The 27,553-nt window shown below is 34.0% G+C and overlaps 2 protein-coding genes across 3 annotated transcripts; both read right to left on the bottom strand.

Annotated features, from left to right (window-relative positions):
• Positions 1 to 779: 779 nt before the first annotated feature.
• On the bottom strand, positions 780 to 3,175 carry LOC131662415 (GDSL esterase/lipase At5g55050-like). The gene is made up of 5 exons (XM_058932199.1): positions 2,731 to 3,175; positions 2,286 to 2,434; positions 1,979 to 2,212; positions 1,542 to 1,788; positions 780 to 1,185 (listed from the first exon to the last, which is right to left on the bottom strand). Exons 1-5 carry the CDS (start codon positions 2,978 to 2,980, stop codon positions 884 to 886), a joined length of 1,182 nt encoding a protein of 393 aa, XP_058788182.1. The 5' UTR covers positions 2,981 to 3,175; the 3' UTR covers positions 780 to 883.
• A 1,096-nt stretch (positions 3,176 to 4,271) lies between these two features.
• Positions 4,272 to 8,217, bottom strand: LOC131662413 (probable tetraacyldisaccharide 4'-kinase, mitochondrial). 2 transcript variants are annotated; one of them, XM_058932197.1, is made up of 7 exons: positions 7,807 to 8,217; positions 6,364 to 6,597; positions 5,938 to 6,087; positions 5,560 to 5,769; positions 5,232 to 5,291; positions 5,037 to 5,117; positions 4,272 to 4,698 (listed from the first exon to the last, which is right to left on the bottom strand). In XM_058932197.1, the coding sequence occupies exons 1-7, from the start codon at positions 8,092 to 8,094 to the stop codon at positions 4,444 to 4,446; spliced, it is 1,278 nt and encodes a 425-aa protein (XP_058788180.1). In that variant the 5' UTR covers positions 8,095 to 8,217; the 3' UTR covers positions 4,272 to 4,443. The 2 variants fall into 2 exon arrangements, with proteins under 2 accessions (XP_058788180.1, XP_058788181.1); XM_058932198.1 differs by having other exon boundaries at positions 4,556 to 4,941; positions 7,807 to 8,216.
• Positions 8,218 to 27,553: the final 19,336 nt, after the last annotated feature.

The raw sequence follows: 27,553 nt of genomic DNA, 5'->3' as shown, positions 1-27,553 counted from the left end.
ATATTTATAAAATAATTAAAAAAATTAAAAAAATGAGTGTTTTAATTTATAATAATTATTATATATTTATATATTTATATATTTATATATTAATTATTATATATTTATATATTATATATTTCACTTACAAAATTAATAATTATTATTATATATTTATATATTTCTATTCTGATTCATAATTAAAAATGAGTTATAATTTTTTATTTAGTTAAAAAAAATTAAAAAAAGATTTTGTCTTAATTTTATTTAATGAATAAATTTTATATTTAATTCTATATAAGTCAAAATTTACTTATGGAATTAAAATGTTTTTGATTTATATAAGTTAAAAATAATTTTGAACTTTAAAATTGTTTAGGAAATTTTGATTCACATTGATTTTATTGATTCACCTTCATTTTATTGATTTACTTTGATTTTATACCTATTAATTGTATTGATTAACCTTGATTTTAATTTTTTAATAATTATTGAAAACCCAAAAAGGGGGTGTTTTCGGAAATGCATCTCCGAAAACACCTTTTTTTTCGTGTTTTCGGAAGTGCATTTCCGAAATAAGACAAATTTTGAAGAAAAAAAAAAGCATTTCGGAAATGCATTTCCGAAGTGAGGGTATTTTGGATTTTTCACCAGAGGTGACCAAGAAAAGAGGGAGGTAGAGAAAGAAATTTCCAAAATTTAAAATTATAAAGAAATCAAAGTTTGGACAAGAGTAAACCTCCCAATCACAAATTATGATGTAGGCTGCACTAATCAATCAATCAATAACTCTAAAGAAGTTATAACAAATTCATCAATCAATCTTCTAATTTTATATTTCTGTCACACACTCACATTTCACATGATAACTCATGTTTGTATACAATTTCTTTCTTTCCATGTTCTACATTGCTTTTATTTGATAACAAGTAACCATCAAACTCAACAAAATGAAAAAATTGAAGGGAAAATTTGATTTGGCAATTGACACATGAAGTAACTCTTTCATATTAACAGGAGATGTGTATTGTGAAGGTCCATTATAAAGCCTATCCACAATAATGCGAGTAGTTGCTTCAGTAGGATGAACTGAATCCCAAAAAATATGGTCTTGTCTATTGCTACAAATGTTTGCACTTGGTAGACATGGAAACTCAGCATTCAGTTCACCTATTCCACAACATGCAGCTTTCACATCTACAAATCCTGAAGAAAAAAATGTCTCTAGTGTTAGTTAAAGCATAGCCAGAGCCGTCTCAGGTTTTTGAATTTCCTGTGTTGGTTAGCAACAATTTAACCGTGATAGAACAGATAGAGATCCAATTTAATCACGATTTAACCTACAAATATTTTGGGATTCTATTTAACTATAGTTTAACCCTGACGAATTTGGAACCCTGGACAGTAACCCGCCTTACACGTCCTCAAAGACCGCCCTAAATATAAGTAGTAATAGTTTTTTTTAGCTTAACCCTCCAAATCTCAAGTAATCTGAAATTCGATTGAGATGTAAGTAAAGTTTCGTTGATAATATAAAAAGATGTAGGAGAATATGATAATACCATGAGAAGTTGGATTCTGAATGAGGTCTTGGATGGCATTATAAGTATCAAAATATGAGTAACTTAAGTTCTTGTTCTCCAATTGCCATCCTTTTAACATAGATTGAAGCTCTTTATTATATTTAACAGACAATAAATTGGCTTCTGAGAAGCATTCAGTTTTGTTCTTGAGCCGTAACGCAGGACAGCATCCAATTGCAGCAACACCAGCAATCTCGAATTTCCTTGCGCTATTTTTGTATAATCTCTGCCAAAAAATTACCATACCAAAATGAAAATGCATGTAAACAACATAAATTTTTTACTCTTTCACATACTCACAATATAATAGTTTTAGAGATCTCGACGCAATATCAAAATTTACAATGCAACGGCAATCACGGCCGCAACGGCAATTTGGAACAATGTTATCTTACAAATACAACCATTGTGCTTACCTGTAGTTGAAGTTTTAATGAAGAAACCATGGATTTGACATACTGTTGCGGCGTGTTATTCTTTTGAAGATCGATTGAATTAAAGTAATCGAAGATATCATTGTTTCCAATCACAACTAAGAAAATGGACTCTGAGACATGTTTTTGAAGTGTAGATGCTCCTATTTGATGAGCCAATTGTTCATACATTTGTGAATAGTACTCCACTTGCTTTGTCATATGTATTGATTTCCACTACAAAAAAAGTTGGACCTATAATGTTTACTATTCAAAGACAAATAAAGTTGGAGAAATAAACTTTACTTACAAAGCTTTGATCTGTGCCATTAAAGACTCCAGCACCTCCAGAGGCAAAGTTAACACCATTCAAGAATGATACATTTCTATTGCTGTTTTTGACCTTAGAAGATACTAAGGAGAGGTAAGGTGGTGAAGTGGGCAATCCTACCTTTTCAGCTGCCACATCACAAACATTCATTTGATGCAAGTATTAGCAAAACATCAATATCATAGACAAAGCCGTCTCAAATTTTTTTGGAAGTTCAGTGTAGACTAATCGCAGTTTAACCTTTATAAAAAAATTGAGGCATTATGTAACTCCAATTTAACTGACAAATATTTTACTAAGTACTATTGTGACAAATTTTGGGTCATGTGCGTTAACTAGGAGACGGTCCTGACCATGGTGTAATTCAGTTTCTAGAATTTGTATAAATGTTGGAAGAAGCAAAAGTGAATTTAGAGTAACTTACCAATCAAATCAGCAGCATTCTTGCCATTACAAAATCTCCCAGCAGGTTTCTTAGTTGGAAAATCAATACCATAGTAAGGAAAAATAGCTTTTGCAAAGGTACCATTCAAGTAATTGTTGTTTCCAACATCAACAAGTGAGTCTCCAAACACATAAACAGCAGGAACCGTTTGAGCTTCTAAGAATCCTAAATTGAATATCAAGAGAGAGATAAAGAGAGAGTAATTTTTCATCATAACTAAGTAGTCCATTTTGAAAATTGTGTACTAGGATATGATTAGGTTTTTTGTCTTTATAGTTTGTAATTGTGGTTGAGAAGTGTTGGTTAGAAATTTAATGATGTAAAGACTGACTTGATGTTAAAAGATAGGTGGGGAAGTTTTTTATGATTAGATTAAGTAGCTAGAGATAGTGGAGCAAAGAGTACTCTCTAGATAGCATCATCAATCCATTATAATTTGTTTTGTTTTGCTATTAACATTAGACCTCTTTACTTTACTTTGGCGGTTGCTAGCTATACACTAATATCAAATACAACAATAGCATACTTTGACTATTGTCACTTATTCAAAGCTATACACGAATATCAGATGCGACACTAACCGACAGATTTTAGAGCTATACACAAATATCAGATGTAATACTAACCGATAGATTTTAGATAGAGTTATACATAAATATCAGATGCGACACTAACCAACGAATTTTAAAGCTATACACGAATATCAAATGCGACACTAACCGACGAATTTTAGATAGAGCTATACACGAACATCATATGCGACACTAACCGACGGATTTTAGAGCTATACACGAATATCATATGTGACAACCGACAAATTTTAGATGGAGCTATACACAAATTTCGTATGCGACACTAGCCGACGTATTTTAGATAGAGCTATACACGAATATCAGATGCGACACTATGCGACACTAACCGACAGATTTTTGATAAAACACTAACAGATAAGTTTATTAAATAATAATTTTAAAAAATAATGGTATATAATCACATGTATCATAATTGTATTTTACACCGATGTTACGATCAATTAAACACCAATGATAAATTTAACTAAACAACAAGAAGTATTTTCCTACTTTTTTGGTTTACTTCAATGAAGACAGTGACAACATTAAAGAAACTAGAACACAAAAAAGGATCGTGGTAGTTATGTGGCAAAGCCTCCTTTTCATATGGGGTGTAGGTGTAAACTTTGAGAGCCAACTAATAACTAGTAACAATATGTCAAGCCACTTGACAAGTGCATTTAAGTGAGAAAAGATCTTACATCTTGATTTTGTTTCTTTCTTTTGCAACGTGTCTATCATTTATTCACATACAAAATAGATGTATTTTTTGTATGTTGGATGGGTAGGAAATTTAAATTGATTTAATTTTTATGGTTGCATTGAGTGGAGTAGAAAGAAAATTAAGCTGATTTTATGTTGAAAAGTTACTTTAAAATGGGTTGTTCCAAAAAATAAAAGCCTACCAAATCATCCAAAATTTGTTCAAATCAAGAACCAAATGAAAGAGAAAGAGAAAGTAGAAACCAAATGCAAGGTTGTGTTGTGTATTAACTTTGCTATCTCTCTATCGTTCTGTTACAGTTATGACTTTGAAGAGATTGTCTCCAATCAAACTCGATAGTTAATGGTACCTATAAAGAGAATAGATATTACAGAAAATTTGTCTCCTTAAAATGCATTAGTAAACTATAAACTCTTTGGTCTCCTTAAAATGCAAACTATAAACTATGAATTCTTTTGTCTCCTTAAAATGCATCAGGAAACTATAAACTCTTATACCCATCAACAATTTGATAATATGGTAAGGAATCTCTTCTGACTTAACCAGAGGTCTTGGATTCGAACTCAGCTCTAAACACACAGCAGTGCTAAGTTCTCTTGAGAGAGAGTTTCGCTGTCCATTGTGGTGTTGCCCAACTTTAGGGATTAGTCTCTGCAATTACACGCAGAGGATATACTCGGTTTCTACCGTAAAAAAACAACCATTTTGCAAAACATAGGGATTGGCGAGAAATTAATCAGATGCACGCAATTCTAGTTTCAATTTGTCCTTAAGAAATTTCTTAAAGCTATCTTCATTGTTTCCTCTATAGGGTAAAATCTTCAATGTAGAACACAGAACAAAAGTTTTAAATGGATAAAGTTGCTTAAGAATTTCAGGGTCTCTATCATAATCCTGCCAAAAGGAAAGTTTAATAAGGGATATAAGTATAAAAACATGTATAAGGAATTCATATAATGCACAACACAGCACAAATTATGTCTAGTTACCTTCTCAGTTACTACAACAATTGGTTTGAAACCAAACTTCCTCTCTAGTTCTCCAAGTCTGGCTCTGATCATACCAATATCCTGCTTATTTAACAGCATGGTGTCAAAAAGAATGGACGGGTTTAAGAGTTTACTCGAAACAACAAAGTATGTAATCAGTCAACAAATTATTTGGCTCAGGAAAGATAAATGTACCCTGGCATGGAATATGTGATGATCGCTGAAATCTATCCGATCAACATATAGTGCTCCCATCTGCACTTCAGAAATAATAAATAGAAAGAAAATAAGAGGAAAAGAATTTCATGATTTTTAACAAAATGGTAGAGTCTTTGACATGTTAAAATGAAAAAGTCAATTAATATGTTTGTATTTAGACTATTCACCATGACAGCGCTTGATTCATGCAGTCAATCTCACTTCATAGAATAAGACTTGGTTGTTTTTGTTGTTAGACTATTCACCAAAGATTATAGGAAGATATATTCTACTTAGTTGACAGAAGATGAATATAGAGGAATACCTCTTGAACCCGCTTCACAAAAGGTTCTGGAGAACCAATAGCGGAAACACATAAAATAGTCGCTTCATGAAGAGCTGTCAACAATATTTTAGCATTGATGTTTCCCACTTCAAATAAGTAAGTTGGATCCATTTTTGTCAAGAAAATAGGAGCAGAATTTTTAATTCCTTGGATCATAGACTCAATATCCTCGAGAGCATGATCAGAAACCTAAGAATCTCCAAAAGCACAATTCTCAGTACGATGTTATGCTCATAGATTTCCTAAATACTAACTGATGAAGAAAAACTTGGTACAAAACAGAGCAAATTAGTTTCTTAAAGGAACTAATAACATCATATAATCATTTTTTTGCAAAAAAATATCATTTTACCATACCAAGTCTGCATGATGGATTACAACTACATCTGCTCGTCTGAGTGCAGTCAAAGGCTCTCTTAAAGGTCCAAGTGGCAGTAGTCGGCCGTTACCCCAAAGAGTTAATCCGTTGACCATCATAATATCCAAATCTCGCCATAAGCTCCAATGCTACCTTGCATATGAATGATTTGATTTAGAGCAAATGTCATGTCGATGAAGATTTTAAAAAAGGAAACCTAAATTTCATGCATTTAAGTCACAAGTAGTAGCAAAACAACAGTAGCTCTGGCAAAATGATAACGAAATCAAATAACAAATGGACCAAACCAACATTGGGGCACAAAATAAATTCAAGCTTGTAACTAAGAAGCAAATCATGAAATATTAGATAAATACAAGGGAAAACAAACAAGGGTAGTATGGGGGAGACTTGTGTTACTTTACCTGCATTGCATCATCAAGAACAACAATCCCAATCTTTTCTGAATCAAGAGAATTATGGGCCTTCCAGTTAAGGTTTTGTTTCTCATGCCATAAACTCTTGCGAATATCAATGTGGCCATATTTTTGGATCAAATGACTAGCAACAGCAGCTCGATTTGCGCCAACACCAAACTTAGTTGATGTTCCAAGTAAATGCCTCCGAAGCATGTTAACTTCATCACCACCACCATAACCCTGTCAAAGGAAGGTAGAAATGAATCAAAGCTAAGCAACTTACTAAGTAAGACCCTGTTTTGTTAAGTATTTTAATTAAGTTGTTTTATAAGCTATCCTATAGAGTTTGTGAAATAAGATGTTTCTATAAGTTCTCCCAAAAAGTATCATAAGTGTTTATGCTCGTAGAAAACCTTAAATAAGCTAATCCTAACATGCACTGCAACGTTAAATGAACAGAAGTTGAGTTAAAATTAGACATGGAGAATGCAATATCTTCAATAACTTGGGAACTGATTAATCAAGAAAATGAGCCATAACCAAGAATTATTGATAGCCATTTCAACATTCACTAGTTAGCCAATCATCATACTAACGAAATCATTTACACACTTGTAATAACAACTTCTAACATATCGATATTGCTCTGCAATTAGCTATTGAGTACAAATACTGTCAAATATCGGCTCTACTATAATGCGCTACATCCTGCAGCACTGTTGAGTAGCGGATATTGATCAAATGGCTATTTTTCGAAAACCGCAGTTGACATCACTGATCCAAGTCAACGAACTATTTGTCACCTTGCATAGTAGCATTTTTGTTAAACCCTAATTGAGTTAGTTCTCTGCTAATGAGTATTGAATTTTTAAGCTTCTCTCCTAAAATCTAAATTTTCGCCTCAAGACAACAAAGATGCATCTAAACATTGGAGCTATTGAATTAAACAATTCACAGGTACATTTTTTCAAATGCTACAAACATAGCCGTAATGTTCTATCCAGGACCATGCTTCTATCTAAATCGTTAATCTCGAGATCTTTCATAATAATTTCTCTTATAGTCTTTCTAGGTCATCTTTTTTCTCTAGTTGCGGGACTTTTCTCCATCTGAACTATTCTCCTTACCACAAAATCTACCGCTCTTCTTTGAACATGTCCGAACCACCTAAGTCTATTTTCTACCATCTTTTCTACCCAACATTCTCACTAATATTTTCATTTATAATCCTATCATGTCTAGTCTTACCACACAGACACCGCAAAATCAATCTTCATCTCTGCTAGATTTACGAATCATTGAATCTATTGAATCAATCAATTCAAAGTACACTTTCCATTTCATTTCATTTTTCAAAATCTCAGAATTAACCAGCACGGAAAATAAAATTGAAGCAGATGAACAAAATGAGGGAAAAGTAGCACACAATGTAAAGAAAAAAGAGAATACCCTAGAAAGAACAAGAGGTGAAATTCCGGAACGATGAAAGAAGAGAGCGATGAATTCAACCATTGGCGTCTTGCCATTACCTCCCCATGTTAAATTTCCGACGCTGATAACAGGAAGTGGCAAACGATGGATTTGAGAGAGAAAGAAACGGTGGCGAATTGAGAGAGCGAGTTTGTAGAAAGAAGATGATGTATAAAGGAAAGGGAGAAGAGAGAAATGAAGTGGAGATAGTTTACTGAAGTTCTTCGTATAGGCTATCTCGTTAACAAGTTTTCTCAGTTTCTCCATTGATTCAACTTTCAACCCATTCTTTTCCCCATTTCTACAAGAGAGTTATTATATCACTTTCTACAAACTAAGCCTCCTACACTATACTTTCAATCCATTCTCCATTGTTTGAGATCGAGATGATTAATCCAAACATTTATTTTAAATTGTATTGTTTGGATAAAGTATTTAAATTATTTATTGTTAAATATTTTAATTATTTTTTTTTATAAAATTGGGTCAAATTTGAAAATTGAAAATTAATGACTATTTTGCAAATTTTAAAAGTTTAACGATTTGTAAAAGTTAAAAATTATATAGAAATTAACATTATGCAATCTTTTTTAACATTTTGGGATCAATTTGAAAATTTTATAAAATATGAGATTCAATTTACAAATTTTAAAATATTAATGATAACCAATTTGACATTAATATTGAATAGGGTGAGAGAGGAGTTTATTTTTACTTATAGATATGGGTGGTAAATGGGATGTTCGTCCATTTTGATTCGCCACGTAAAAGTCCACAAAAAAATTTGGATGGGACTAGGGCGGATATTGTTGAAAATGCGGGGTTAAAACTTTGACTCGTTCTGCGAAAAAATGAAGTTGATGTGGGTCAAACCCATGAACATTACATTTTTCGTAGTTTAAAATCACAAAAATTTATGTTAATGTCTATACCAGCAAAATTTTGAAAAAAAAAATGGAGCGAAGTAGGTCGGACATATAAGATAGTGCGAGCTTAGAACTTTAGTTCATTCCATAAAAAAATGCGGGTAAAATGCACAATGTCCAATGAGTAAGTCTCATTTTTCACCCCTACTTTTAGATGTCATTTAAAAAATTTTAAATTTAACTTTAATAAAGTATTTTATAAATTTTCATAATTTTAACAATTTTTCATATTTTTTATTCAAAACAATAAATTTTAATGAAATCATTTTAAATTGTCTCAAAAAATTAATTTTTCTCATTAAAATTGGTTAAATATGCTTGAATCTCATTCCCAAAAACTAATTCAAATATGGTGAGGTTGTCCTCGCATATTCATGCTTAGCATAGACCTGAGTCAAATGCCCACATTGCATTATTGTAATCCTTAACCAGGTTCTGATACATATTTGGAACTCATCACAAAAAATTATCTCAAAGAGTGAGGTTGCATTCACATATTTATACAATCTACCGTTCAAAAAACTCACATCTACAAAAAAAAATAATAAATATTCGCTAATCAGTCTATACAAAAATACAATTTCAAAAAATATTAAAGTTTTTTTTATCTTTTTTTTAAATTCCCTCCTTCCAAATCCTTCCTCCCTCTTTCCTCTAAAGTTTCTTTAGTTTTGTAAATTTGTAAAGTAGAATTATAATAAGGAAATCCAAAACTTCAATTTGATTCATTTCAGGTATGGTTTCATATAGTTTGTAAAATAAGGAAAATTTCTTCACCCACCTCCTAACCTTCTTGCCCACCCCTGGTGAATTTACCACACTACCCCTTGTTTCGGAAGTTCATTTCCGAAAAGGTATTTTTTTTTTTGTAAAAAAATGTGTTTTCAGAAATGTATTTCCGAAAACGTGTTTTTTTTAATATAAAATATTGATTTCGGAGATGCATCTCCGAAATAAAGTTACTTTTCAGAAAATGTGGTGTTTTCGGAAGTTCATCTCCGAACGCACCCCCCTTGGGGGAATTCGGAAATGAACCTCCGAATTTATGTCTGGACAGAAGAAAAATGAAAAACAACAACGATTCGCTTTATTTAATCGGGTGAATATTACAACGATAATATTACTGAAAATTAAAGTTACATATTGTTGAACACGGGTAGGTGGAGATGAGTCAACATTTTGATAACGTCGTCCGCCAATCTTTGAAGTTTCGCATCCAACTCGATCGGGCCTTTCGAAGAAAATCGGTCGAACGTTGTCCACAAAACCGCTAAATCTTCGTCGTTCTTGATCTCAAAAGGTGTGAACTTAATGCCTCCCTCGTCGTTAAGCGATGGCGAGCGGTACTCGAGCTTGACAACCTTTCGATTCTCGGGATAGTGCAAAAGCGTGTTGAGCGACGGTATCAACTCCGCAAACGGCGTGTCGCGCGAGAAGCGAAATTGGAACGACATCGGGTAGCCAATTTCAAAGTACACGAATGCTAGGTGGGGGTAGGTTTGTGTCATTTGTGTTTTGTGGTGTGAAGAGGATGAAGAAGAGTGTGTAGTATTTATAGACTTATTGGAGCATTGATGGCCCAACAAAACTTATCCTGCCTCAGGGGACTTTTCGGAAATGAACTTCCGAAAATAGGAGGCAGAGATGTATATTTCGGAAGTTCATTTCCGAATTATGCAGAAACAGACATAAATTTTGCATTTTGTTGATTGCTTAGTGTGTTGTGTAAATTGAACAAATGGAAGGTACATTAAACATAAATTAGACAAAGATGACATAAAACATACTTATATTATATATGTATTGAATCGGTCTGATTTTACATGATAAACAACAATACATACAAAAATGGTCATTACAAACCAAAAACGATCCGGAACAAACTAAAATTCACTGAACCAATCGGTGGATCCTAAGTCCAAAATAGGCACGTTCTTCGACCGCTCTCTATTTTGCTCGCGCTCTAGGCTCATCATTTCTTCAAACTCCGCCATTCTTGAAACGAAAGGATCCGGCCAAGTCTCCGCCTCATTTGAACGATGTGCGGTCCATTGACAACAAGTAGCCGGTATAGGACACCCCGGTTTCAAAAACACTTGGACGAAGTGCCGCGATCGTAGATACCCGATGCATATGATCCGGCCCGACGAGTCCAATGGCGGTCGACTATGAAGTGGAAAGAAAGTCTCACTTAGTCCAAACCTCGTCAAATCGACGCATACAATATCATATGCACTTGCTATTAGATGACCCATATCGGGGAATGACATCCACTTCGAAATCGGAGCGATACCGGTAAGTGATGGAACAAGTGAATCATGAATTTTCGCAAACTTTTCTTGATTTTCATATAGTCGGTCGTAGATGTCCCGATACGAAGTCAACTCCGCAATAAGTTCCCGTCGGACTAAAGTGTGATTATTTTCCCCTTTACCGAGCAAACCCGCAACGGCCCGATATCCACAATTGCCGTCGCCTCCAACATCAACGATGTTATCGATATATTTGTGTATAAAAAGTGGCATCTCATCAATGTAGGGTATGGGTGATTTTTTTATCGGCGGCGTGCGAGGTGGCTTCGAAATACGAGCACCTTTGTTACCACTACACTTGGACTTCGGTGTCGGTGAATCCGGGAACGATGCATCAACATGTTCAAAGTAGGAAGGATATCGTTTTGTTGACGTGTCATCTTGTGTAATTTTGGACTTTTTCGGTGCACCTTTCGTTTTAACCGGTTGAGATGGCGGTTTCAAATCGGTGGTCTCCGAAAATGCAATTTTTTGCAATTGTTCTTTTATGTGCATTTTGGTGGTGTCATCCGCTTTAGCAAACTTCTCCATTATCACTTCCAACTCGTCGGAGATGGTGATTTTGGAGTCATTTTCCTTCGGCGGGTCAAAATCATCAAAACGAAGCTTCTTCCAATGGTCGGCTACCTCATCCATGCGTATTGGTGAATTCAACTTCTTCTTTTTTGCAAGTATACAAGCACATGGAATGCCGTATGTCTTTATAATGGTGCACCCACATAATGAACTATCCGGCCCCGTGGTCTCCGACCGCTTAGCTTCATGAAACAAAAAATTCAAACCCGTTCGGGATATGTTGTAAATCAATTGGGAGAATAGAATTTGGCCATTATACCGGTGTTCCATAACCGTCTTGCTCCGACCGAACGATGTTTGAATTTCATTGTGTTGATTTTGGAGCATTTGGTTGACGGTGTCCCATCCCCGACACAAATCTCCCTTGCTATCACCCAACCACCTCTTGAAGACCGCATGTGCGGATTCAACTCGGTTAGTCGTGGTGCAACCAAGATGTCTAACTCGATTTGTCCAAGCGCACACGACTTTTTCTATAACTTTGTCAAGAATGGTGGATTCGACGTAATGACAAAATGTCTTAATGGAACCACACAAAGACCTAAAGTGTACCAATTTCTCGGTATACACCTCTTCGGAGTGTGCATCCAAAGTTTCCCTCCATGCCGCCATTATCCTCTCAACCACAACACCGGCTTTGATAACTTTACCGTTTTCATCCGGCCTATCTTTTGTCCCAACCGCGGGTTTCAACTTACTTCTCACGTTGCAAGTTATGTGATACCGACAAAGTAACGCGGTCGATGTCGGGAAGACGGTATCAACCGCATTCATCAAAGCATTGTCCCGGTCGGTGACAATGACGTTTGGCATAACCTCTTGATCAACTAACAAAGACTTGCAAATTCCCAAGGCCCATGTAAAGTTGTCTTCTTTTTCACACTCCAAAAAAGCAAACCCGACCGAATAAGTCTTGTCCGTCGAGGTCACACCAACTATCTCTAGAAGAGGAAGCCTATATTTGTTTGTCTTGTACGTCGAATCCATGACTAGAACGGTTGGAAATGTGTTGAATAATTTGATACTTTCGGGATGAGTCCAAAAAATATCACGCACCGTAACTTTGTCCTCGGAGGTTCGGAAGCTTGAAACATAATTGTTATCGCCTAGTAGTTTCAAAAGTTGTTGCATTTCCGACCGAGGGCCCTTATTCAAAACTTTGAGATTGTGCCGTTCATTGTAAACTTGCTTGATATTTGAAACGCTATCCGGATTCTTACGCTTCAAATCGGCAAGTATGTTGCGAGGCGCCACTTTGACTATCGTTAGGTTCGATATCACATTCCTCTCTTCGCGGGACAAACGACACGCCATTGGATGTCCGTGTAACTTGACATCCAAGGCATGATTATGAATTCCACAAATTACGGTTAACCGCCACAAATCATCAACCCTCCGAGTAGCACGCGACTTAAACGGACACCCGCACTTTCTCGATCCCGTGTCCTCGTGTTTTAGCACCCGGTTTGATTGTACATAACTACCACCCCGTTCGCAATTCAAAACAACGAAAGCTTTCCGCCTACTATTTCCGTTGTCCGACCTTAAAATAACAATTTCAAATCCATGTTTGTTAGCTTCCTTCCGAACCCAATCAATCAATTGTTCGCGACTATCGAAGCTTCGATCATTTGTAAAATGTTGCCGAACATCGACCGCATTGATCATAGGAGTAACGTCAATAACCGGATCGTTATTAACGTTGACAATTTCCGGAACTAATACTCCATCGTCTCGCACAATGTTGTCCGGATGCACCATACCTAACAAATGAATAAATTAGCAAAATTGGCTAAAACTGTTTTTTTTTAACTGCCAGGGCATATTTCGGAAGTTCATTTCTGAAATTTATTAGGTAATATATTTCAGAAATGAACTTCCGAACCATATCAGTTTCAGCATAAAATTTATCAATCAATGTAGTGAAATAGGGGATGAAATGAGTGATGTTTACCTGAAATTGTAGCTTTCTATGCTCCCTTTAACGTGATCAACGGTTTGAAACTTGATTTTAGGGCGAAAAATGGATGGAGATTGATTGGGTTTTGGAGAGGGTTTTGAGATGTTTTGGAGAAAAATGATGAAATAGTGAAGGAGGGTAATTTGTATATGCAGGAATATTTTTGGAAATGAACTTCCAAAAATATTCACGTTTTTAAATTTTTTTAACTTCGGAGATGCATTTCCGAAGTTAAAAAAATTCAAAAAAAAAATAACTTCGGAGATGAATCTCCGAAGCAGGGGCAGTTTTGGTTTTTCGCTGGGGGTGACCCCCATAGGGAGGTGGGTAAAGAAATTTTCAAAATAAGAATGGCCACCAAACAAACGTGTGTTAAAAGAATGAAATATTACCAAAAAAAAAAAAAAACTCTTAGATAATTTATATTAAAATAGGAAATCTCTACTAACCTATAACAAATGTTATAGTTTAGTATTTGCTAAAAGTACAATAGTTGGCAATTTCTTGAGTTGTAAGGTTATAAGAAGTAATAGGACTGATAGTGATGTTAGCAAACTCACACGAAACATAAAAAACTCTACATAAGGTGCTTTTACCTAATGAATTTGATCCCTTCTCAATCTATATAAAAAAAGTCCTATTTAGGTTTTAAAAGAGACTAACAAACGATATGGATAGGTAATTCGGAGAAAAAAAAAATCCTAAAGATGCTTCTCTTAGTAAAATTAGGAGGTGATGGAAAGTCGATTCTTGGATGACAAAGGTAGAAGCTTCATAAGATTATATTGTACTTCTTTTTCACAATGTGACCATCAATTTTTAAGTTTTTAGCTATTTCACGGAACACTGGATTCGGAGTTATGTGGATAGCACTTAAGTTGTTACAATAGAGTACAACTAGTGGTTGCAAGTGATTTGAGTGTCTTTGAAATAGGTATAATAAGAGTCATTGTAATTTACTAGTTAGTTGCAGTTGTTAACAGTGATGAGTCATTGCTAGCTTCCCCGATATATAAAAAGACTTATTAAGGAAGAAACATTGGCCATATGTTGATCTTTTTGAATCAATGAATCCAACCCAATTAGCATCAGTAAAACCACGAAGTTTTTTTTTTTATTTTTTATTCAAAGACAAAAAATAAATGAAGTTGTAGTGGGAAGTTTTGGGAAAAAATAAATGAATGCTTGGTAGTTTTTCAGGTACTTTGCGACTCTAGTTGCAGCCTAGTGGTGGCTAACTAGGGCTGGCAATGAACCAACCTAACTCGAAAATAGTTCGAAACTCGATTCGGAAATTAAATCGTTGAACTAGGTTCATGAACCAAATGAGCTGAGTATGAGCTAAAAACTAAGTTCGTTAACTAAATGAGCTGGACTTGAACTATACATTGTTCGACTCGTTAGGTTCATGAGTCAACTCGATTATATATGAGATAGATTATATTGTCTTTAAGAGTAGGTTTGAAGATTTGCTCTAAATCTTAGTATTATAATTTATTTTAATCTAACGGTTATAATTGATAACTTATATTCTCAAGTGAGAAAAATATTTCTACAAATAGTTATACAAATAAAATTAACATCGTATAAATTCCAATCTTATAACTTTTAATTTATTTCTATATTTTTTATTTAAAAATATTAATTTAAAAATTTAAAATGTCAAATATATATATATATATATATATATATATATATATATATATATATATATATATATATATATATATATATATATATATATATATATATATATATATATATATATATATATACTTTAAAAAATTACTTTTAAGTCCGTGAAATAAGCGAGTTGAACCTAACAAGAGTAATCTAACGAGTTGAACCGAGATGTTCGTGAAGTTCTAACAAGTCGAGTTTGAGCTGAAAAAAAAGTTCGTCCTAAACTCGAACTCGAACTCGAACTCGGCCAATTCTTAACGAGTCGAGTTTGAGCTGAAAAAAAAGTTCGTCTTAAACTCGAACTCGAACTCGGCCAATTCTTAACGAGTCAAACTGAGCTGAGGCGAGTTCGACTCGACTCGACTCATTTCCAGCCCTATGGCTAACAATGGGAATAATAAGAAATTAGTTGTGTTGTCGTTGATGGATGTATTGTTAGGTCTGATTATGGTAAGGTAAAATAATAATTTTGGGAAATTTTTAACACAACTAAGTGGTGGTTGAAAAACATCTTCAAATTTTATAAGATGTTTTTCAAATTTTAGAAATGTAATTTTGAATGTACTGATCAAATTAAAACACATTCGAAATGAGTCTCACCTTATTTTTCTTTTAAAATTTTGTTCCATTATTGCATTTTAGAATTCGTCATATTTGCACCCTACGGAAAAATTTTAAAAGTACACTTTCGTAAATTTATTTTACTTTGCTTGATAAAAGTACTCTCAATAATAATACTATCATATCAGAAAAATATATCGTTAATAAACATATAATTAGTCTAGTAGTTTATTCATTTTAGTTGATCACATGTAATTTTAGTTGATCATTTTAGTTTACTCATTTTATCAGAAAAATATATCACGGTTAGTAAACATATAATTTTAGTTTCAATTAATATATTCATCTTGCAGATTTTACTTATCAAGCATTTTAAGTGAAGGAGAGAGTTTATGGAAATACATTTTTCGAAATTTTTAAGTGTATTTTCAGAATTTTAATTTTTTACAAAATGAGAATATGACTCATTTTCGTATGAATTTTAATTATTTTAGTTTTTTACAAAAAATTAAGAGCATTATTATATTATATAGGTGTGCATTAAGAAATTTCAAAAAACAAAATTTATAGTTCAATACCACACTCCTGCTACATTTCTAAGGAAAAATCAGAAGCTTTGCAAACGATTTTAGAGCCTAGGAAACATGTTTGTTAGAAAGGAGGTGTAGGCAGTATTTTCTTTGACAAATATTCCTTGTCAAGACTCAAGAATAGGAAACTTCAATACCTAGAAACTATTTGAGTTGGCCCAAATTTTTGAACTTGAAGGAATCATTAATCATTAGTGAACATAGTTAAAATTACAATTATAATATTTAAACTTAATTTTACATTAGTGAACTTAGTCATGTTACAATCATGTAACTCTTGTTTTGAAAAAGCTTCTGAGCCAATGAGTGTATATGCAAACTCTAATTATCATCCTAGGCAAAACAAAAACAATATTGTACTAGTTAACATAATATCATCCAGTTAAGAGTCATAGGCTAAACATCAGAGCAAGGATTTTATCAATACTATTATTATCAATCAGACAAAAAGTTGTAATTAATTAGGATAAAAAAAAGTTGTAATTAATGTTTCAAATCAACTAACAACTCAACCAAAATAGAAAATCTACACCATAATTGATGTTGCATCCTCCTTCGCCTATTCCACATCATAATCCAAGGCTTACACATAGTTTTTCTAATACCACAAATTTCCAATTTAATGATACTAATAATAATTTCAATGACTCAAGGCATACAATATTGCTCCATCATTTTCAACAATAAAGGGAAATTATAATAACACAACACTGTGTCTCTTCCTATAATATAAACCAAACCATTGACAATTTAGTTGTTGTATTATTATGTAATTGCTAAATATAAACACTGGAGAGAAAGAGAAGTAAGTTACCATGTCTTCTGCTTTTTTTTTCCATCCCTAAACTAAAAAATCATAATTTAGACAGAGTCAATCAGAAAAAATTGCAAAAACAGCAAAAATGTTGGAGTATAAGGTTGAAGATGAAAATGATGGAAGAGAGGGAAATTGTAACTAGGGATGTTTATTGGTTTGGGTAGGCGTGGGTCATGAGAGTGTCCTAAGTTCGAATTCAGCTAGGTGCTAATAACCCTTGTGTTGAGACAGTCCATATAGAGTTTTGCTCTAACTTTAAATAGGATTCATGCTAGTGGACGGTAGGATTGATCCTCTTGGATTATTCGGTCGCAAGACCGGATACCAAGATTTCAAAACAAAACAAAAAATGAACCAAACCATAATGTTTGGGTTGGACATTTTTTCAGTTCGGACAAGAACCGAATCAAACCAATAAAATTCAATGACAATTAATTCGGGCATCAGTTTTCAATTTTCTACTCTCAAGTCCAGCCATAATTAATTATCATGAAAATTACTATCAAACATTCAACTTTGATAGAAAAAAATAAAATGTCGTATGTGGATAAGTTATGTTATTTTAATTTGTTATTAAAATATTGTTAGTGTGATGTGATAACTGAGCATAGAGATATGAAAGACATTCATTATCATAGTAACCCTAACTCAAGTGACTAGTTATAGATTCAAAAGTTTTTATGTTAGATATTTTTCTTGATAAATATTTTTGAATCTATTAGGAAAAATTGCTAGTCTAATATTTACAATTGAACACTATTGATCTATAATTTTTATATTACTAAGAAAAATTAATTTCTGTATATAAGTTATTTTTTTTAAAATATTTTTGAATTTTTTATCTACCAGATCAATCCAACATAAATCAACCTGTTGTTTCTCGGTTCGATTTGATTTGGGCTTTATCGCAAAAATTTGCAAATCCAATCCAAACTAATTCATTTCATAATTTTAATCGGTTTGAATATCGGATTCAAACCGATTAAAATGAGTTTAATAATTTTAATCGGTCTACGAACACCCCTAATTGTAACTAACTTTTACTCAAATTGAAAAAACGGTTCCAATAAATAATTATACCATCTATCATTATAAAGCAAAAATGAAATATATATATATATATATATATATATATATATATATATATATATATATATATATATATATATATATATATATATATATATATATATATATATATATATATATATATATATATATATATATATTAAACTCATATTGAGCCAAACTAATTAACGTCCAACACAAGACCCAAAACAACCTAACATCAAACATTCTGAATGTGCAATTACACTTCAACATCATCCCTTAATTCACATTTAGATATAAAGTCAACAACACCAATTCAATTCTTCAAATTGATGAAGTGTTCAGTCTTGACAACTTTCGTGAGAATATCTACAAGTTGCTTTTGAGTGCTACGATGCATAACTTCTAGCACTCCATTCTAGACTTAATTCCCCAGAAAATAGAACTTTGTATCAATGTGTCTGCTTCTTCCATGAAGCACTGGGTTCTTGGCAAAGCTTATGGCAGATTTGTTGTCAATCATCAACTTCACAAGCTTGCTCACCTTGATTTTCAGATCCTGCAACAAATTCATCAGCCAAATAGACGCAGACAAAACACTTGCAATATAATCAGCTTCACAAGTTTACAACGCAACCACTGGTTTCTTCTTGGAGCACCAAGAAATGAGACTTCCCTAATACTTTAAAAAGTATCTAGAAGTACTTCTTTTGTCAACTCTGTATTCACATCAATCAGAGTCTGAGTAGCACATCAGTTCTGACTCACGTTCAGCTCCAGAGGAGAACAAATCTTCAAACTTCAGAGTCCCCTTAATATACCTTAGAATCCTAACTGCAGCTTGGAAATGTGACCACTTTGATTATTTTTCATAAACCCACGCACTATTCCAAATGCGTAACAACTGTCAGGTCTTGTATTACAGAGATATATCAGTGAGCCAATCAAGTGTTTAAAAGTTGTAGCATCTACATCACCACCCTTAGCATCAGAATCTAGCTTCTGATTCATCTCAGCAAGGGTGACTGCAGACTTACAATTTGTTCACTCAAATCTCTTTAGAAGCTCAAGTTTATACTTCAGCTAATGCAGAATGATATCCTTATCTGAGTACAAAACCTCCATCCCTCGAAAGTATACCAACTTTCCTAGGTCATTCATCTCAAATTCATTCATCAACACCTTTTTGAACTTGACTATCTCATCATAACAACTTCCAGTCAGCAATATATCATCAACATAGAGACACGCCAGAATCATATTACCTCCAGAAGTATGTTGAACATAAACCATATATTCCATCTCACATTTTTGAAACCCGTGCTTCTTGAAAAACAAATCAATCTTCAAATTCCAAGCTCTGGGAGCTTGCTTTAATCAATACAAAGGCTTTATGCAACTTGTACATCATCCTTTCTCGATTCTTTTTCACAAAACTAGGAGGTTGTGACACATAAACTTCTTCTGGTAAAGGACCGTTCGAAAATTCAGATTTAACATCCATATGTATCACAGACCAATTTTTATTAACAACTATAGTAATCACCAACCTAATTGTTTCATGTCTAGCTACAGGTGCAAACACCTCAAAGTAATATAGCCTAGGTTTTTGAAGAAAACCTCTAGCTACTAACCTTGCTTTGTATTCGGCAATTGATCCATCTGGCTTTAAATTCACCTTGAAAACCCATCTAACGATGATGGTTTTTTTCTCCTTTGGAAGCTCACTCAACTATCAAGTCTTGTTTCTTTCTATAGCCTCAAGTTCTTCTTTCATAACATTCAGCCATACTTTCTTCTTGAGTGCCTCTTTTGTATTCACAGGTTCAAAGTCTACTAACATGGCACATTGAATGACTTCGCCTTTAGAGTCTATTTCAGTATCACGTAACATGTCGAACTCTACAAACCTTCTAGGTATTTTTCGAATTATTTTTGGTCTCTGAACTTGTTATGGATCTTCTACAAAACCTGGAACAATGTCGACTTCTGGACCTCCTCCATAAACACTACCTTCAGAATTACCACCTTCATAAACATGAACTTTAGAAACATGATTACTTCCATAAGTTTGACCCCAGAGTATGGATCACTTCTTGAGTCTCCGTTAGAGTCACCTTCGAACTTTGTTTTACCTTCAGAGTTAGAATCATTTTCATCCTTAGAGTCGTCTTCAAACTCTAATTCATCTTCCAAACTTCCTCCAGAAACACCTCCAACACTAGAGGCAAGATTAGACGTTTTTCTAAATAAAACCTCTAGCTACTAACCTTGCTTTGTATTTGCCAATTGACCCATCTGGCTTCAACTTCACCTTGAAAACCCATCTAACAATGATGGCTTTCTTCTCCTTTGGAAGCTCAGTCAGCTCTCAAGTCTTGTTTCTTTCTATAGCTACAAGTTCTTCTTTCATAGCATTTAGCCATACTTTCTTCTTGAGTGCCTCTTTTGTATTCACAGGTTCAAAGTCTACTAACATGGCACACTGAATGAGTTCGGCTTCTGAGTCTATTTCAGTATCACGTAACATGTCAAACTCTACAAACCTTCTAGTTATTTTTCGAATTATTTGTGGTCTCTGAACTTGTTATGGATCTTCTACAGAACCTGGAACAATGTCAGCTTCTGGACCTCCTCCGAAAACACTACCTTCAGAATTACCACCTTCATGAACATGAACTTTTAAATCATGATTACTTCCCTAAGTTTGACCCCCACAGTCTTGACTACCACCAGAGTCTGGATCACTTCCTGAGTCTTTGTCAAAGTCACCTTTAAACTCGGTTTCACCCTCAGAGTTAGAATCGTTTTCAGCTTCAGAGTCTTCTTCAAACTCTAATTCATCTTCCAAAATTCCTTCAGAAACAACTCAAACACTAGAGGTAGGATTAGACGTGTTCCAAATCCCAAGTTTCTGACTCTATCACTATGACATCTATAAATAAAGTTTATAAGCATATGTACTATGGTACGCCACCAGTAAAATTAGCTTACTTCTATCATCCAAATTTTTTATCTCAACATCTGGACTATGTTTATAACATACAACCAAATACTCTAAGATGACTCACACTTCTCTTATCTACATTGCACTTCTCAAGAGGAACAACTTCCTTCAGCTTCTTAGTTGGACACCTGTTGAGGTCATACGTTAAAGTAGAAACTGCTTCTCCCCATAAGGAGTAAGGTAGGTTCTTCTCCTTTAGCATGTTCTTTGGCATATCAAGAAAAGTACGATTTCTTCTTTCAACAAGACCATTGTGTTATGGAGTCCACGGAATAGTAACTTCATGCTCTACTACATTTTCTTCACAGAACTGTCTGAACTCTGAACTCTGTAGAATTATACTCACCTCCACCATCAATTATGAGAATCCTCACCTTCTTACCACTCTGTCTTTCTTCCTTCACGTTGAATTTCTAAAACTCAGTAAACACTTCATGCCTAAACTTGATAAGTGATACCCATGTCATTCTTGTGAACTCATCCACAAATGACATAAAATACTTGTTTCCTCCAAGTGAAGGTTCTGGGAATGACCCACACATATCATAATGCATAACTCTCAAAGCATGTTTTGCTCTTGGAATCACTTTTAATGCAAATGGCAATTTATGTTGCTTACCTTTCATGCATATCTTTCATAACTTCTTAGGCTTCACAATCTTTGAACTATATTAGCTTCTTAGAACTCATATGCCCCAAGTTTTATGGAGTTCATATGCTCCAATGTCTTATGCCACAGCTCACTGTCACCTTCAGCGCCTTCTGAATTAAGGAATTTAGTTTCATCTGTCTCCACATTCACCCTGAATGTTATATTGCTTCCCTACTTAGATTGCATAATCAACTTCTGATTGGAATCATAAAACTTCAAGAGATTATCTTTCATAGTAACTAAGAAACCTTTCTCAATAAGCTGACATACACTCATTAGATTTCTTTTCATTTCCAGAACATACCAAACATCATTAATCAGAACAATTTTACCATTCTTCACTTTGATTCAGGCATTTTCCATTCCTTTTTTGCATTAAGGAACTTATCATCAACACATCTAATCTTTGTCATCTTTCTGGAGTCAAAGTCTATCATCCATTGTTTATTTCCAATTATGTAATTTGAGCAGACAATATCCATATACCACCATTTTGACAATTCACTATTGTCAAACTTAGAAGCCATCAATATCAGAGGTTCATCAACAAACTCACTGGTTATGTTTACTTTTTCTGACTTCTTTCCTTTATATGACAAACACTCATAAGCATAATGTCCAAAATTCTTACAGCAGTAGCAATGAATCTTCTTCTTGTCAAGCTTATCCCTTTCCTTCTAATGTTTACTCTCATAAAAGTTGGACGCTTCTGACTTCTGAGAACCACCATGTATCTTCTTGGCTTCTGACTAAGAAGGCTTTGGACTCTTTCTACCAGAAAACTCCTTTAGAGTCTGCTTTACGTCTCTCTCTCACGCCTTTAGATCCTACTTTACCCCTCTCTTTCTCTCTCTTTGAGGTTCTCTTTGTTAGACACAACTCTTGCGGTTCTAGACTGCTTTTGCATCTCTTCAATTCCCATGGTGCTCAAATCCTTAGAATGTTTAATAGCTACAACGATGTAATTAGGGATGGCAAAAAAGGCTACCGCCCCGCCAAGTCTTAAGTCCGCCGAAAAGAGCGGGGCGGGCAAGGCCGCCAAATGGAAATGGGTATAAAAATCTAGCCCGCCAAAACACCAAGGTGGCGGGTTGGCGGGCTTTCCCGTCTTTTTATTTATTTATTTTTATTTTTTAATAGATTAATAGGCTATTTTTTAAACTTTCAATTAGATTTTTCACAAGCTTTTTAGAATAATTTTTTATAAAGCATCTTTTTTAACAAATTTTACTTAAAACAATATTGTGTATATTCACAAATAAATGTATAAAATAAAACCATTAAGAATTGGAATTACTATAATTAACTAAAAAGGGCGAGCTTAAGGCGGGAATGGGTGAACAAATTGGCAGGCTTAAGGTGGGACGGGCTGAATGAATAAGCGGGCTTTGGCAAGCAGGCCCAAAATTCCAACCCAACACGCCATTTTTGGTCGGTGCACGGCCCGGCCCAGCGGGCCACGACCTGTTTTTCCACCCTTAAATTTAATTAAATCGAGGATTCCAACCCAACACGCCATTTTTGGTCGGTGCACGGCCCGGCCCGACGGGCCACGACCTGTTTTTCCACCCTTAAATTTAATTAAATCGAGGAGCAAGTGATCTCAGCACATTCTTAATAATCACTTGTTCTAAGAGCGTTTCTCCATAAGATTTCATCTCATTAATGATTAAAATCACTCTAGAGATGTACTCAAACAACTTCTCATTGTTCTTCATGTTGAGATTCTCAAACTGCTTACATAGAGACTGAAGCTTCACCTTCTTCACTGATGTGTTACCGCGATAACACCGTACCAGTGTATCTCACGCTGCCTTCGTCGTCGTTGAATCAGAGATATTGTCAAACACATTCGCATTCATACTAGTGTTGTGCATTTTTTTCAGACCAGATTCCTCCAAGGTGAGCATGGAGCGAGCCTGAACGAAAGATATCATTTAAGGTAAAGATCTAAATCTAATTAAAGCTCTGATATCATGTAAGATATTGAAATCAACCGTGTGAAAATAGCAATATATATATATATATATATATTAGTCAAGTGCTTCGTCGAATAACTTAACAATGTGATCAGTGACTCAATGTTCTGACCGATAATCTAATCACTCAATAGTTTAATTGGGCCGACTTATTTAAATTTTAAAACATTGGTCAATGTTTATCAATATGTCCAATTATTTTCAATAAATAGGGGGAAAGTACTTAATCATTTGGCTTGGTAATTGTTGGCTTCTCCATCAATCAAAACTTGATTTATTCTATTTTCTCAATTTGTCATAGATCCTAATCTCCTCAAGAGTTACTCTCGATTACTGGTTTGTGCTTTTAAGTCTCCTCAAATGTTCTTTGCCAGCTTCAAATTTTTTACATAAGTTTCCTACCCCGCACGGAATTGATTTCATTTTCAAAAGAGTCATTTGTTCCTTCGCAACTTCTGAGTTCCTATTAGTTCTTGCTATAAAACTAAGAATTTACTATGGTAATTTACTTTTCCTCATTTTAAATCATTTTCTCTCCTCAAACGTTAAGGGTAAGGAACATAATCTAGGCCAATAAAAAAAGAAAGAAAGAAGGTAACATACACTAGGAAAATAGAGAAGCGAGATGCAAATACAAACTAGGAAAGTGATGTTTGTGATTGCGCTTCCAAGTGGAACAATGGGTAAACTTTTTGAATGTGTATTAATTGCTGCCTCAGGAATGGATTTATTGAACATAGAAAAGATTGAAGTCTCACATCAACTGTTTAACAAATATGATTAAGGTTTATATACCTCTTTTAACATATGATAGAGAGTAGTAGAATTATGAGTTAAATTAAGTTAGAACAAATCTTTTATGTTAAGTGTTATTGGGCTCTTTTAATCTTTGGGCCTTTATGTTACTACCCACTATTGTCATCACTATATATGTACTCTTAATGAGAGAGTGGAAATTATCAAAAGAAATGAAAAAGTCTTTATTTTATTAGTTTATTTTAGTTGTCTCTTTTATTTTATAGCTTTTCCTTAGTTTGTTAGGGTTCCAATTCTGCATCCTAACATTGGTGCTTTCATAATGTACTCAAATCCTCCTATGGATTATCCTTATCATACACCTTCATATCATCCATGGAGTATTCCTCCTACCCATGCCACAAACCCCTCTTTCACAACTCCTACCACACCATCCTTTCCATCATTTCCATGGGAACTATTTACACCTTGTTACATTCATGGATCATCATCACCAAGTTTGTATCCAAATCATGGATATTCACCACATCCACCTAACCCTAACCCATATTCATCTTATTCATCATCTTCTTATTCATATGACTACAATAGTTATCATCAACAACTCCAACCAACAAATACATCTTTCACACTTTGTCATCAATATCAAACCTATTCAAAAAATAGAAGAGATTTTGATAAGTATGTCCAAGTAACCCATCTCTCTTTTAAGAAACATTTGCAAGTGTCTTGTTTTAAGAAAAGATTCAAAAACACCGTCAGATCCATAAACCGTCTCTCCTCCCTCAATTTCTCCCTTTCTGATATTTCCAAAACCCTATTCTTCGATAATCAACTCAATTGCAATTTCTCTCCCTTCACCCGCGCCACATTCCCTAAATTGAGCAGCAAAACCTTTAAGAAGGATTTCACTCTCAGAGTCGTCACTGAGAAATTGATTGTTACCGATTTGGGAACCACCGATTCTGCTGTTGCCGCCATGGAAGGTGGAAAACCGACTATTATCACCAACGCCGAGGGTCAGAGAACCACGTCGTCTGTGGTAGCGTATACCAAGAACGGTGATAGGTTGGTCGGTCAAATTGCAACGAGGCAAGCGGTTGTGAATCCTGAGAACAAGTTTTTCTCTGCCAAGAGGTTTATCGTAAGGAAGATGTCTGAGGTTGACGACAAGTCAAAGGTCTCTTATATAGCCACCAGAGATGATAACGGTAACGTTAAACTCGATTGTCCCGCTATCGGTAAATCTTTTGCTACTGAAAACATTTCTGCGCAGCTCTTGAGAAAGCTTGTCGATGGTGCTTCGGAGTTTTTGAATGATAAAATAACTAAGGTTGTGGTTATTGTGCCTGCGTACTTCAATGGTTTACAAAGGACGCATGAACCTGCTTCTTCTATGTCTCTTGTTGTTTCTGCTCATGTTGAAAAGTATTAATTTAAAAAATATATATAATTGAAAAGTATTAATTTAATTTTATTAAATAACTAATTTAAAAAATATAATTGAAAAGTATTAATTTAATTTTATTAAATAACTAATTTAAAAAATATAATTGAAAAATATTAATTACATAATTAATTTCAATGAAACATAATTGAAAAGTATTAATTTAATTTTAAAAAATAATTAAATATTAATTTCGAAAGAAACATAATAAAAATGTAAATATAAATATTTTATGGGTTAATGAACTTTTTGGTCCCTCTAAATATTGCAGATTTCGTTTTTAGTCCCTCCAAAATTTTTCTTTAAGAAACCGTCCCTCCAAAATTTTTCGTCTAAACTATTAGTCCCTAACGTCAAATTTGCTAGAGATTAGCTACGACTTTAGCCACTAATTAGCTACGAAATTTGACGTTAGGGACCAATAGTTCGGAAGAAAAATTTTGAAGGGACGATTTCTTGAAAAAAAATTTTGGAGGGACTAAAAACGAAATCTGCAATATTTAGAGGGACCAAAAAGTTCATTAACCCATATTTTATCCTAGGTCATCACCACGTGGTCCATGTCTGCATTTATAAAATAAAAAATAAATATTTTATCTTAGGTCATCACCACGTCTGCATTAAACCTTTTTGTATTCACTTTAATCACAATTAAATACACCTAATCGCATTTTTAACATAATTAGAGTTTTGCCATGTTAGTCTCTTAATGATCGTAGCTATGAACATTTTCAACTCACAAAACAATAATAAAAACTTGGCGAGAAAACTATTTTCGTTGATTATAATAGATATAGTTAAAATAATAATAAAATATGCAATTAAATAAATAACTCTCTACTCTCACTCTGTTCCAAAGAGCTATAAATATACAGTTTCATTCCAAAATTCTTTCCCCGCCAAATTCTTCTCCCTGTAATCGCAACTGCATTTCTCAAATCGTTAACAGCTGAAAATTGCAGATCCACCGCCCCTCCATTCTAAGTTAGTTGATCGTAACTACATTTCTCAAATCGGTAACAGCTGAAATTCCAACTCCACCGCGCCGGATCTAACACCCACCTTCACGCGCCGCCGCATTGTTTAATTGAAGAAACGTCGAAGAACCATCTTCGTACTCGATCGCACCTTGGATCCATTGCTCTCGAGGGTACTTTTTATGCATTTATTTCTGGCTCCTTATCTTCATCTTCTATGGTTCTTTTATATACGATACTCTGCATTGTGTTTTTTTCATGGTTTCTTGAAATGTTGGTTACAGTTTTTATCAATGCATTTATCTTCGTCTCTTTGATACCAATCTTTGATGAATGAGATTCTGATTTTTTTTATCGTTTTTTTGATACGAATCTTTTTTTATCGTTTCTTGAAACTTTGGTTAACCTCCGTTTATTTTTCTCCTTTACTCAG

The sequence above is a fragment of the Vicia villosa genome, linkage group LG3 (assembly GCF_029867415.1).
Source record: "Vicia villosa cultivar HV-30 ecotype Madison, WI linkage group LG3, Vvil1.0, whole genome shotgun sequence".
NCBI classification, from domain to species: Eukaryota; Viridiplantae; Streptophyta; class Magnoliopsida; order Fabales; family Fabaceae; genus Vicia; species Vicia villosa.
Note: the sequence above shows the minus strand (reverse complement) of the source record. Positions and strands in the feature narration are given on the sequence as shown.

Coding starts and splice junctions, on each gene's coding strand:
- LOC131662415 (XM_058932199.1), bottom strand. CDS start 2,980: ATGGACTACTTAGTTATGATGAAAAATTACTCTCTCTTTATCTCTCTC. Junction 1,789..1,978: donor CATTAAAACTTCAACTACAG/GTAAGCACAATG, acceptor ATTTTTTGGCAG/AGATTATACAAAAATAGCGC. Junction 1,186..1,541: donor TCAGAATCCAACTTCTCATG/GTATTATCATAT, acceptor TTTTTTCTTCAG/GATTTGTAGATGTGAAAGCT.
- LOC131662413 (XM_058932197.1), bottom strand. CDS start 8,094: ATGGAGAAACTGAGAAAACTTGTTAACGAGATAGCCTATACGAAGAAC. Junction 6,088..6,363: donor TTCTTGATGATGCAATGCAG/GTAAAGTAACAC, acceptor TATGCAAGGTAG/CATTGGAGCTTATGGCGAGA. Junction 5,118..5,231: donor ATCACATATTCCATGCCAGG/GTACATTTATCT, acceptor TTAAATAAGCAG/GATATTGGTATGATCAGAGC.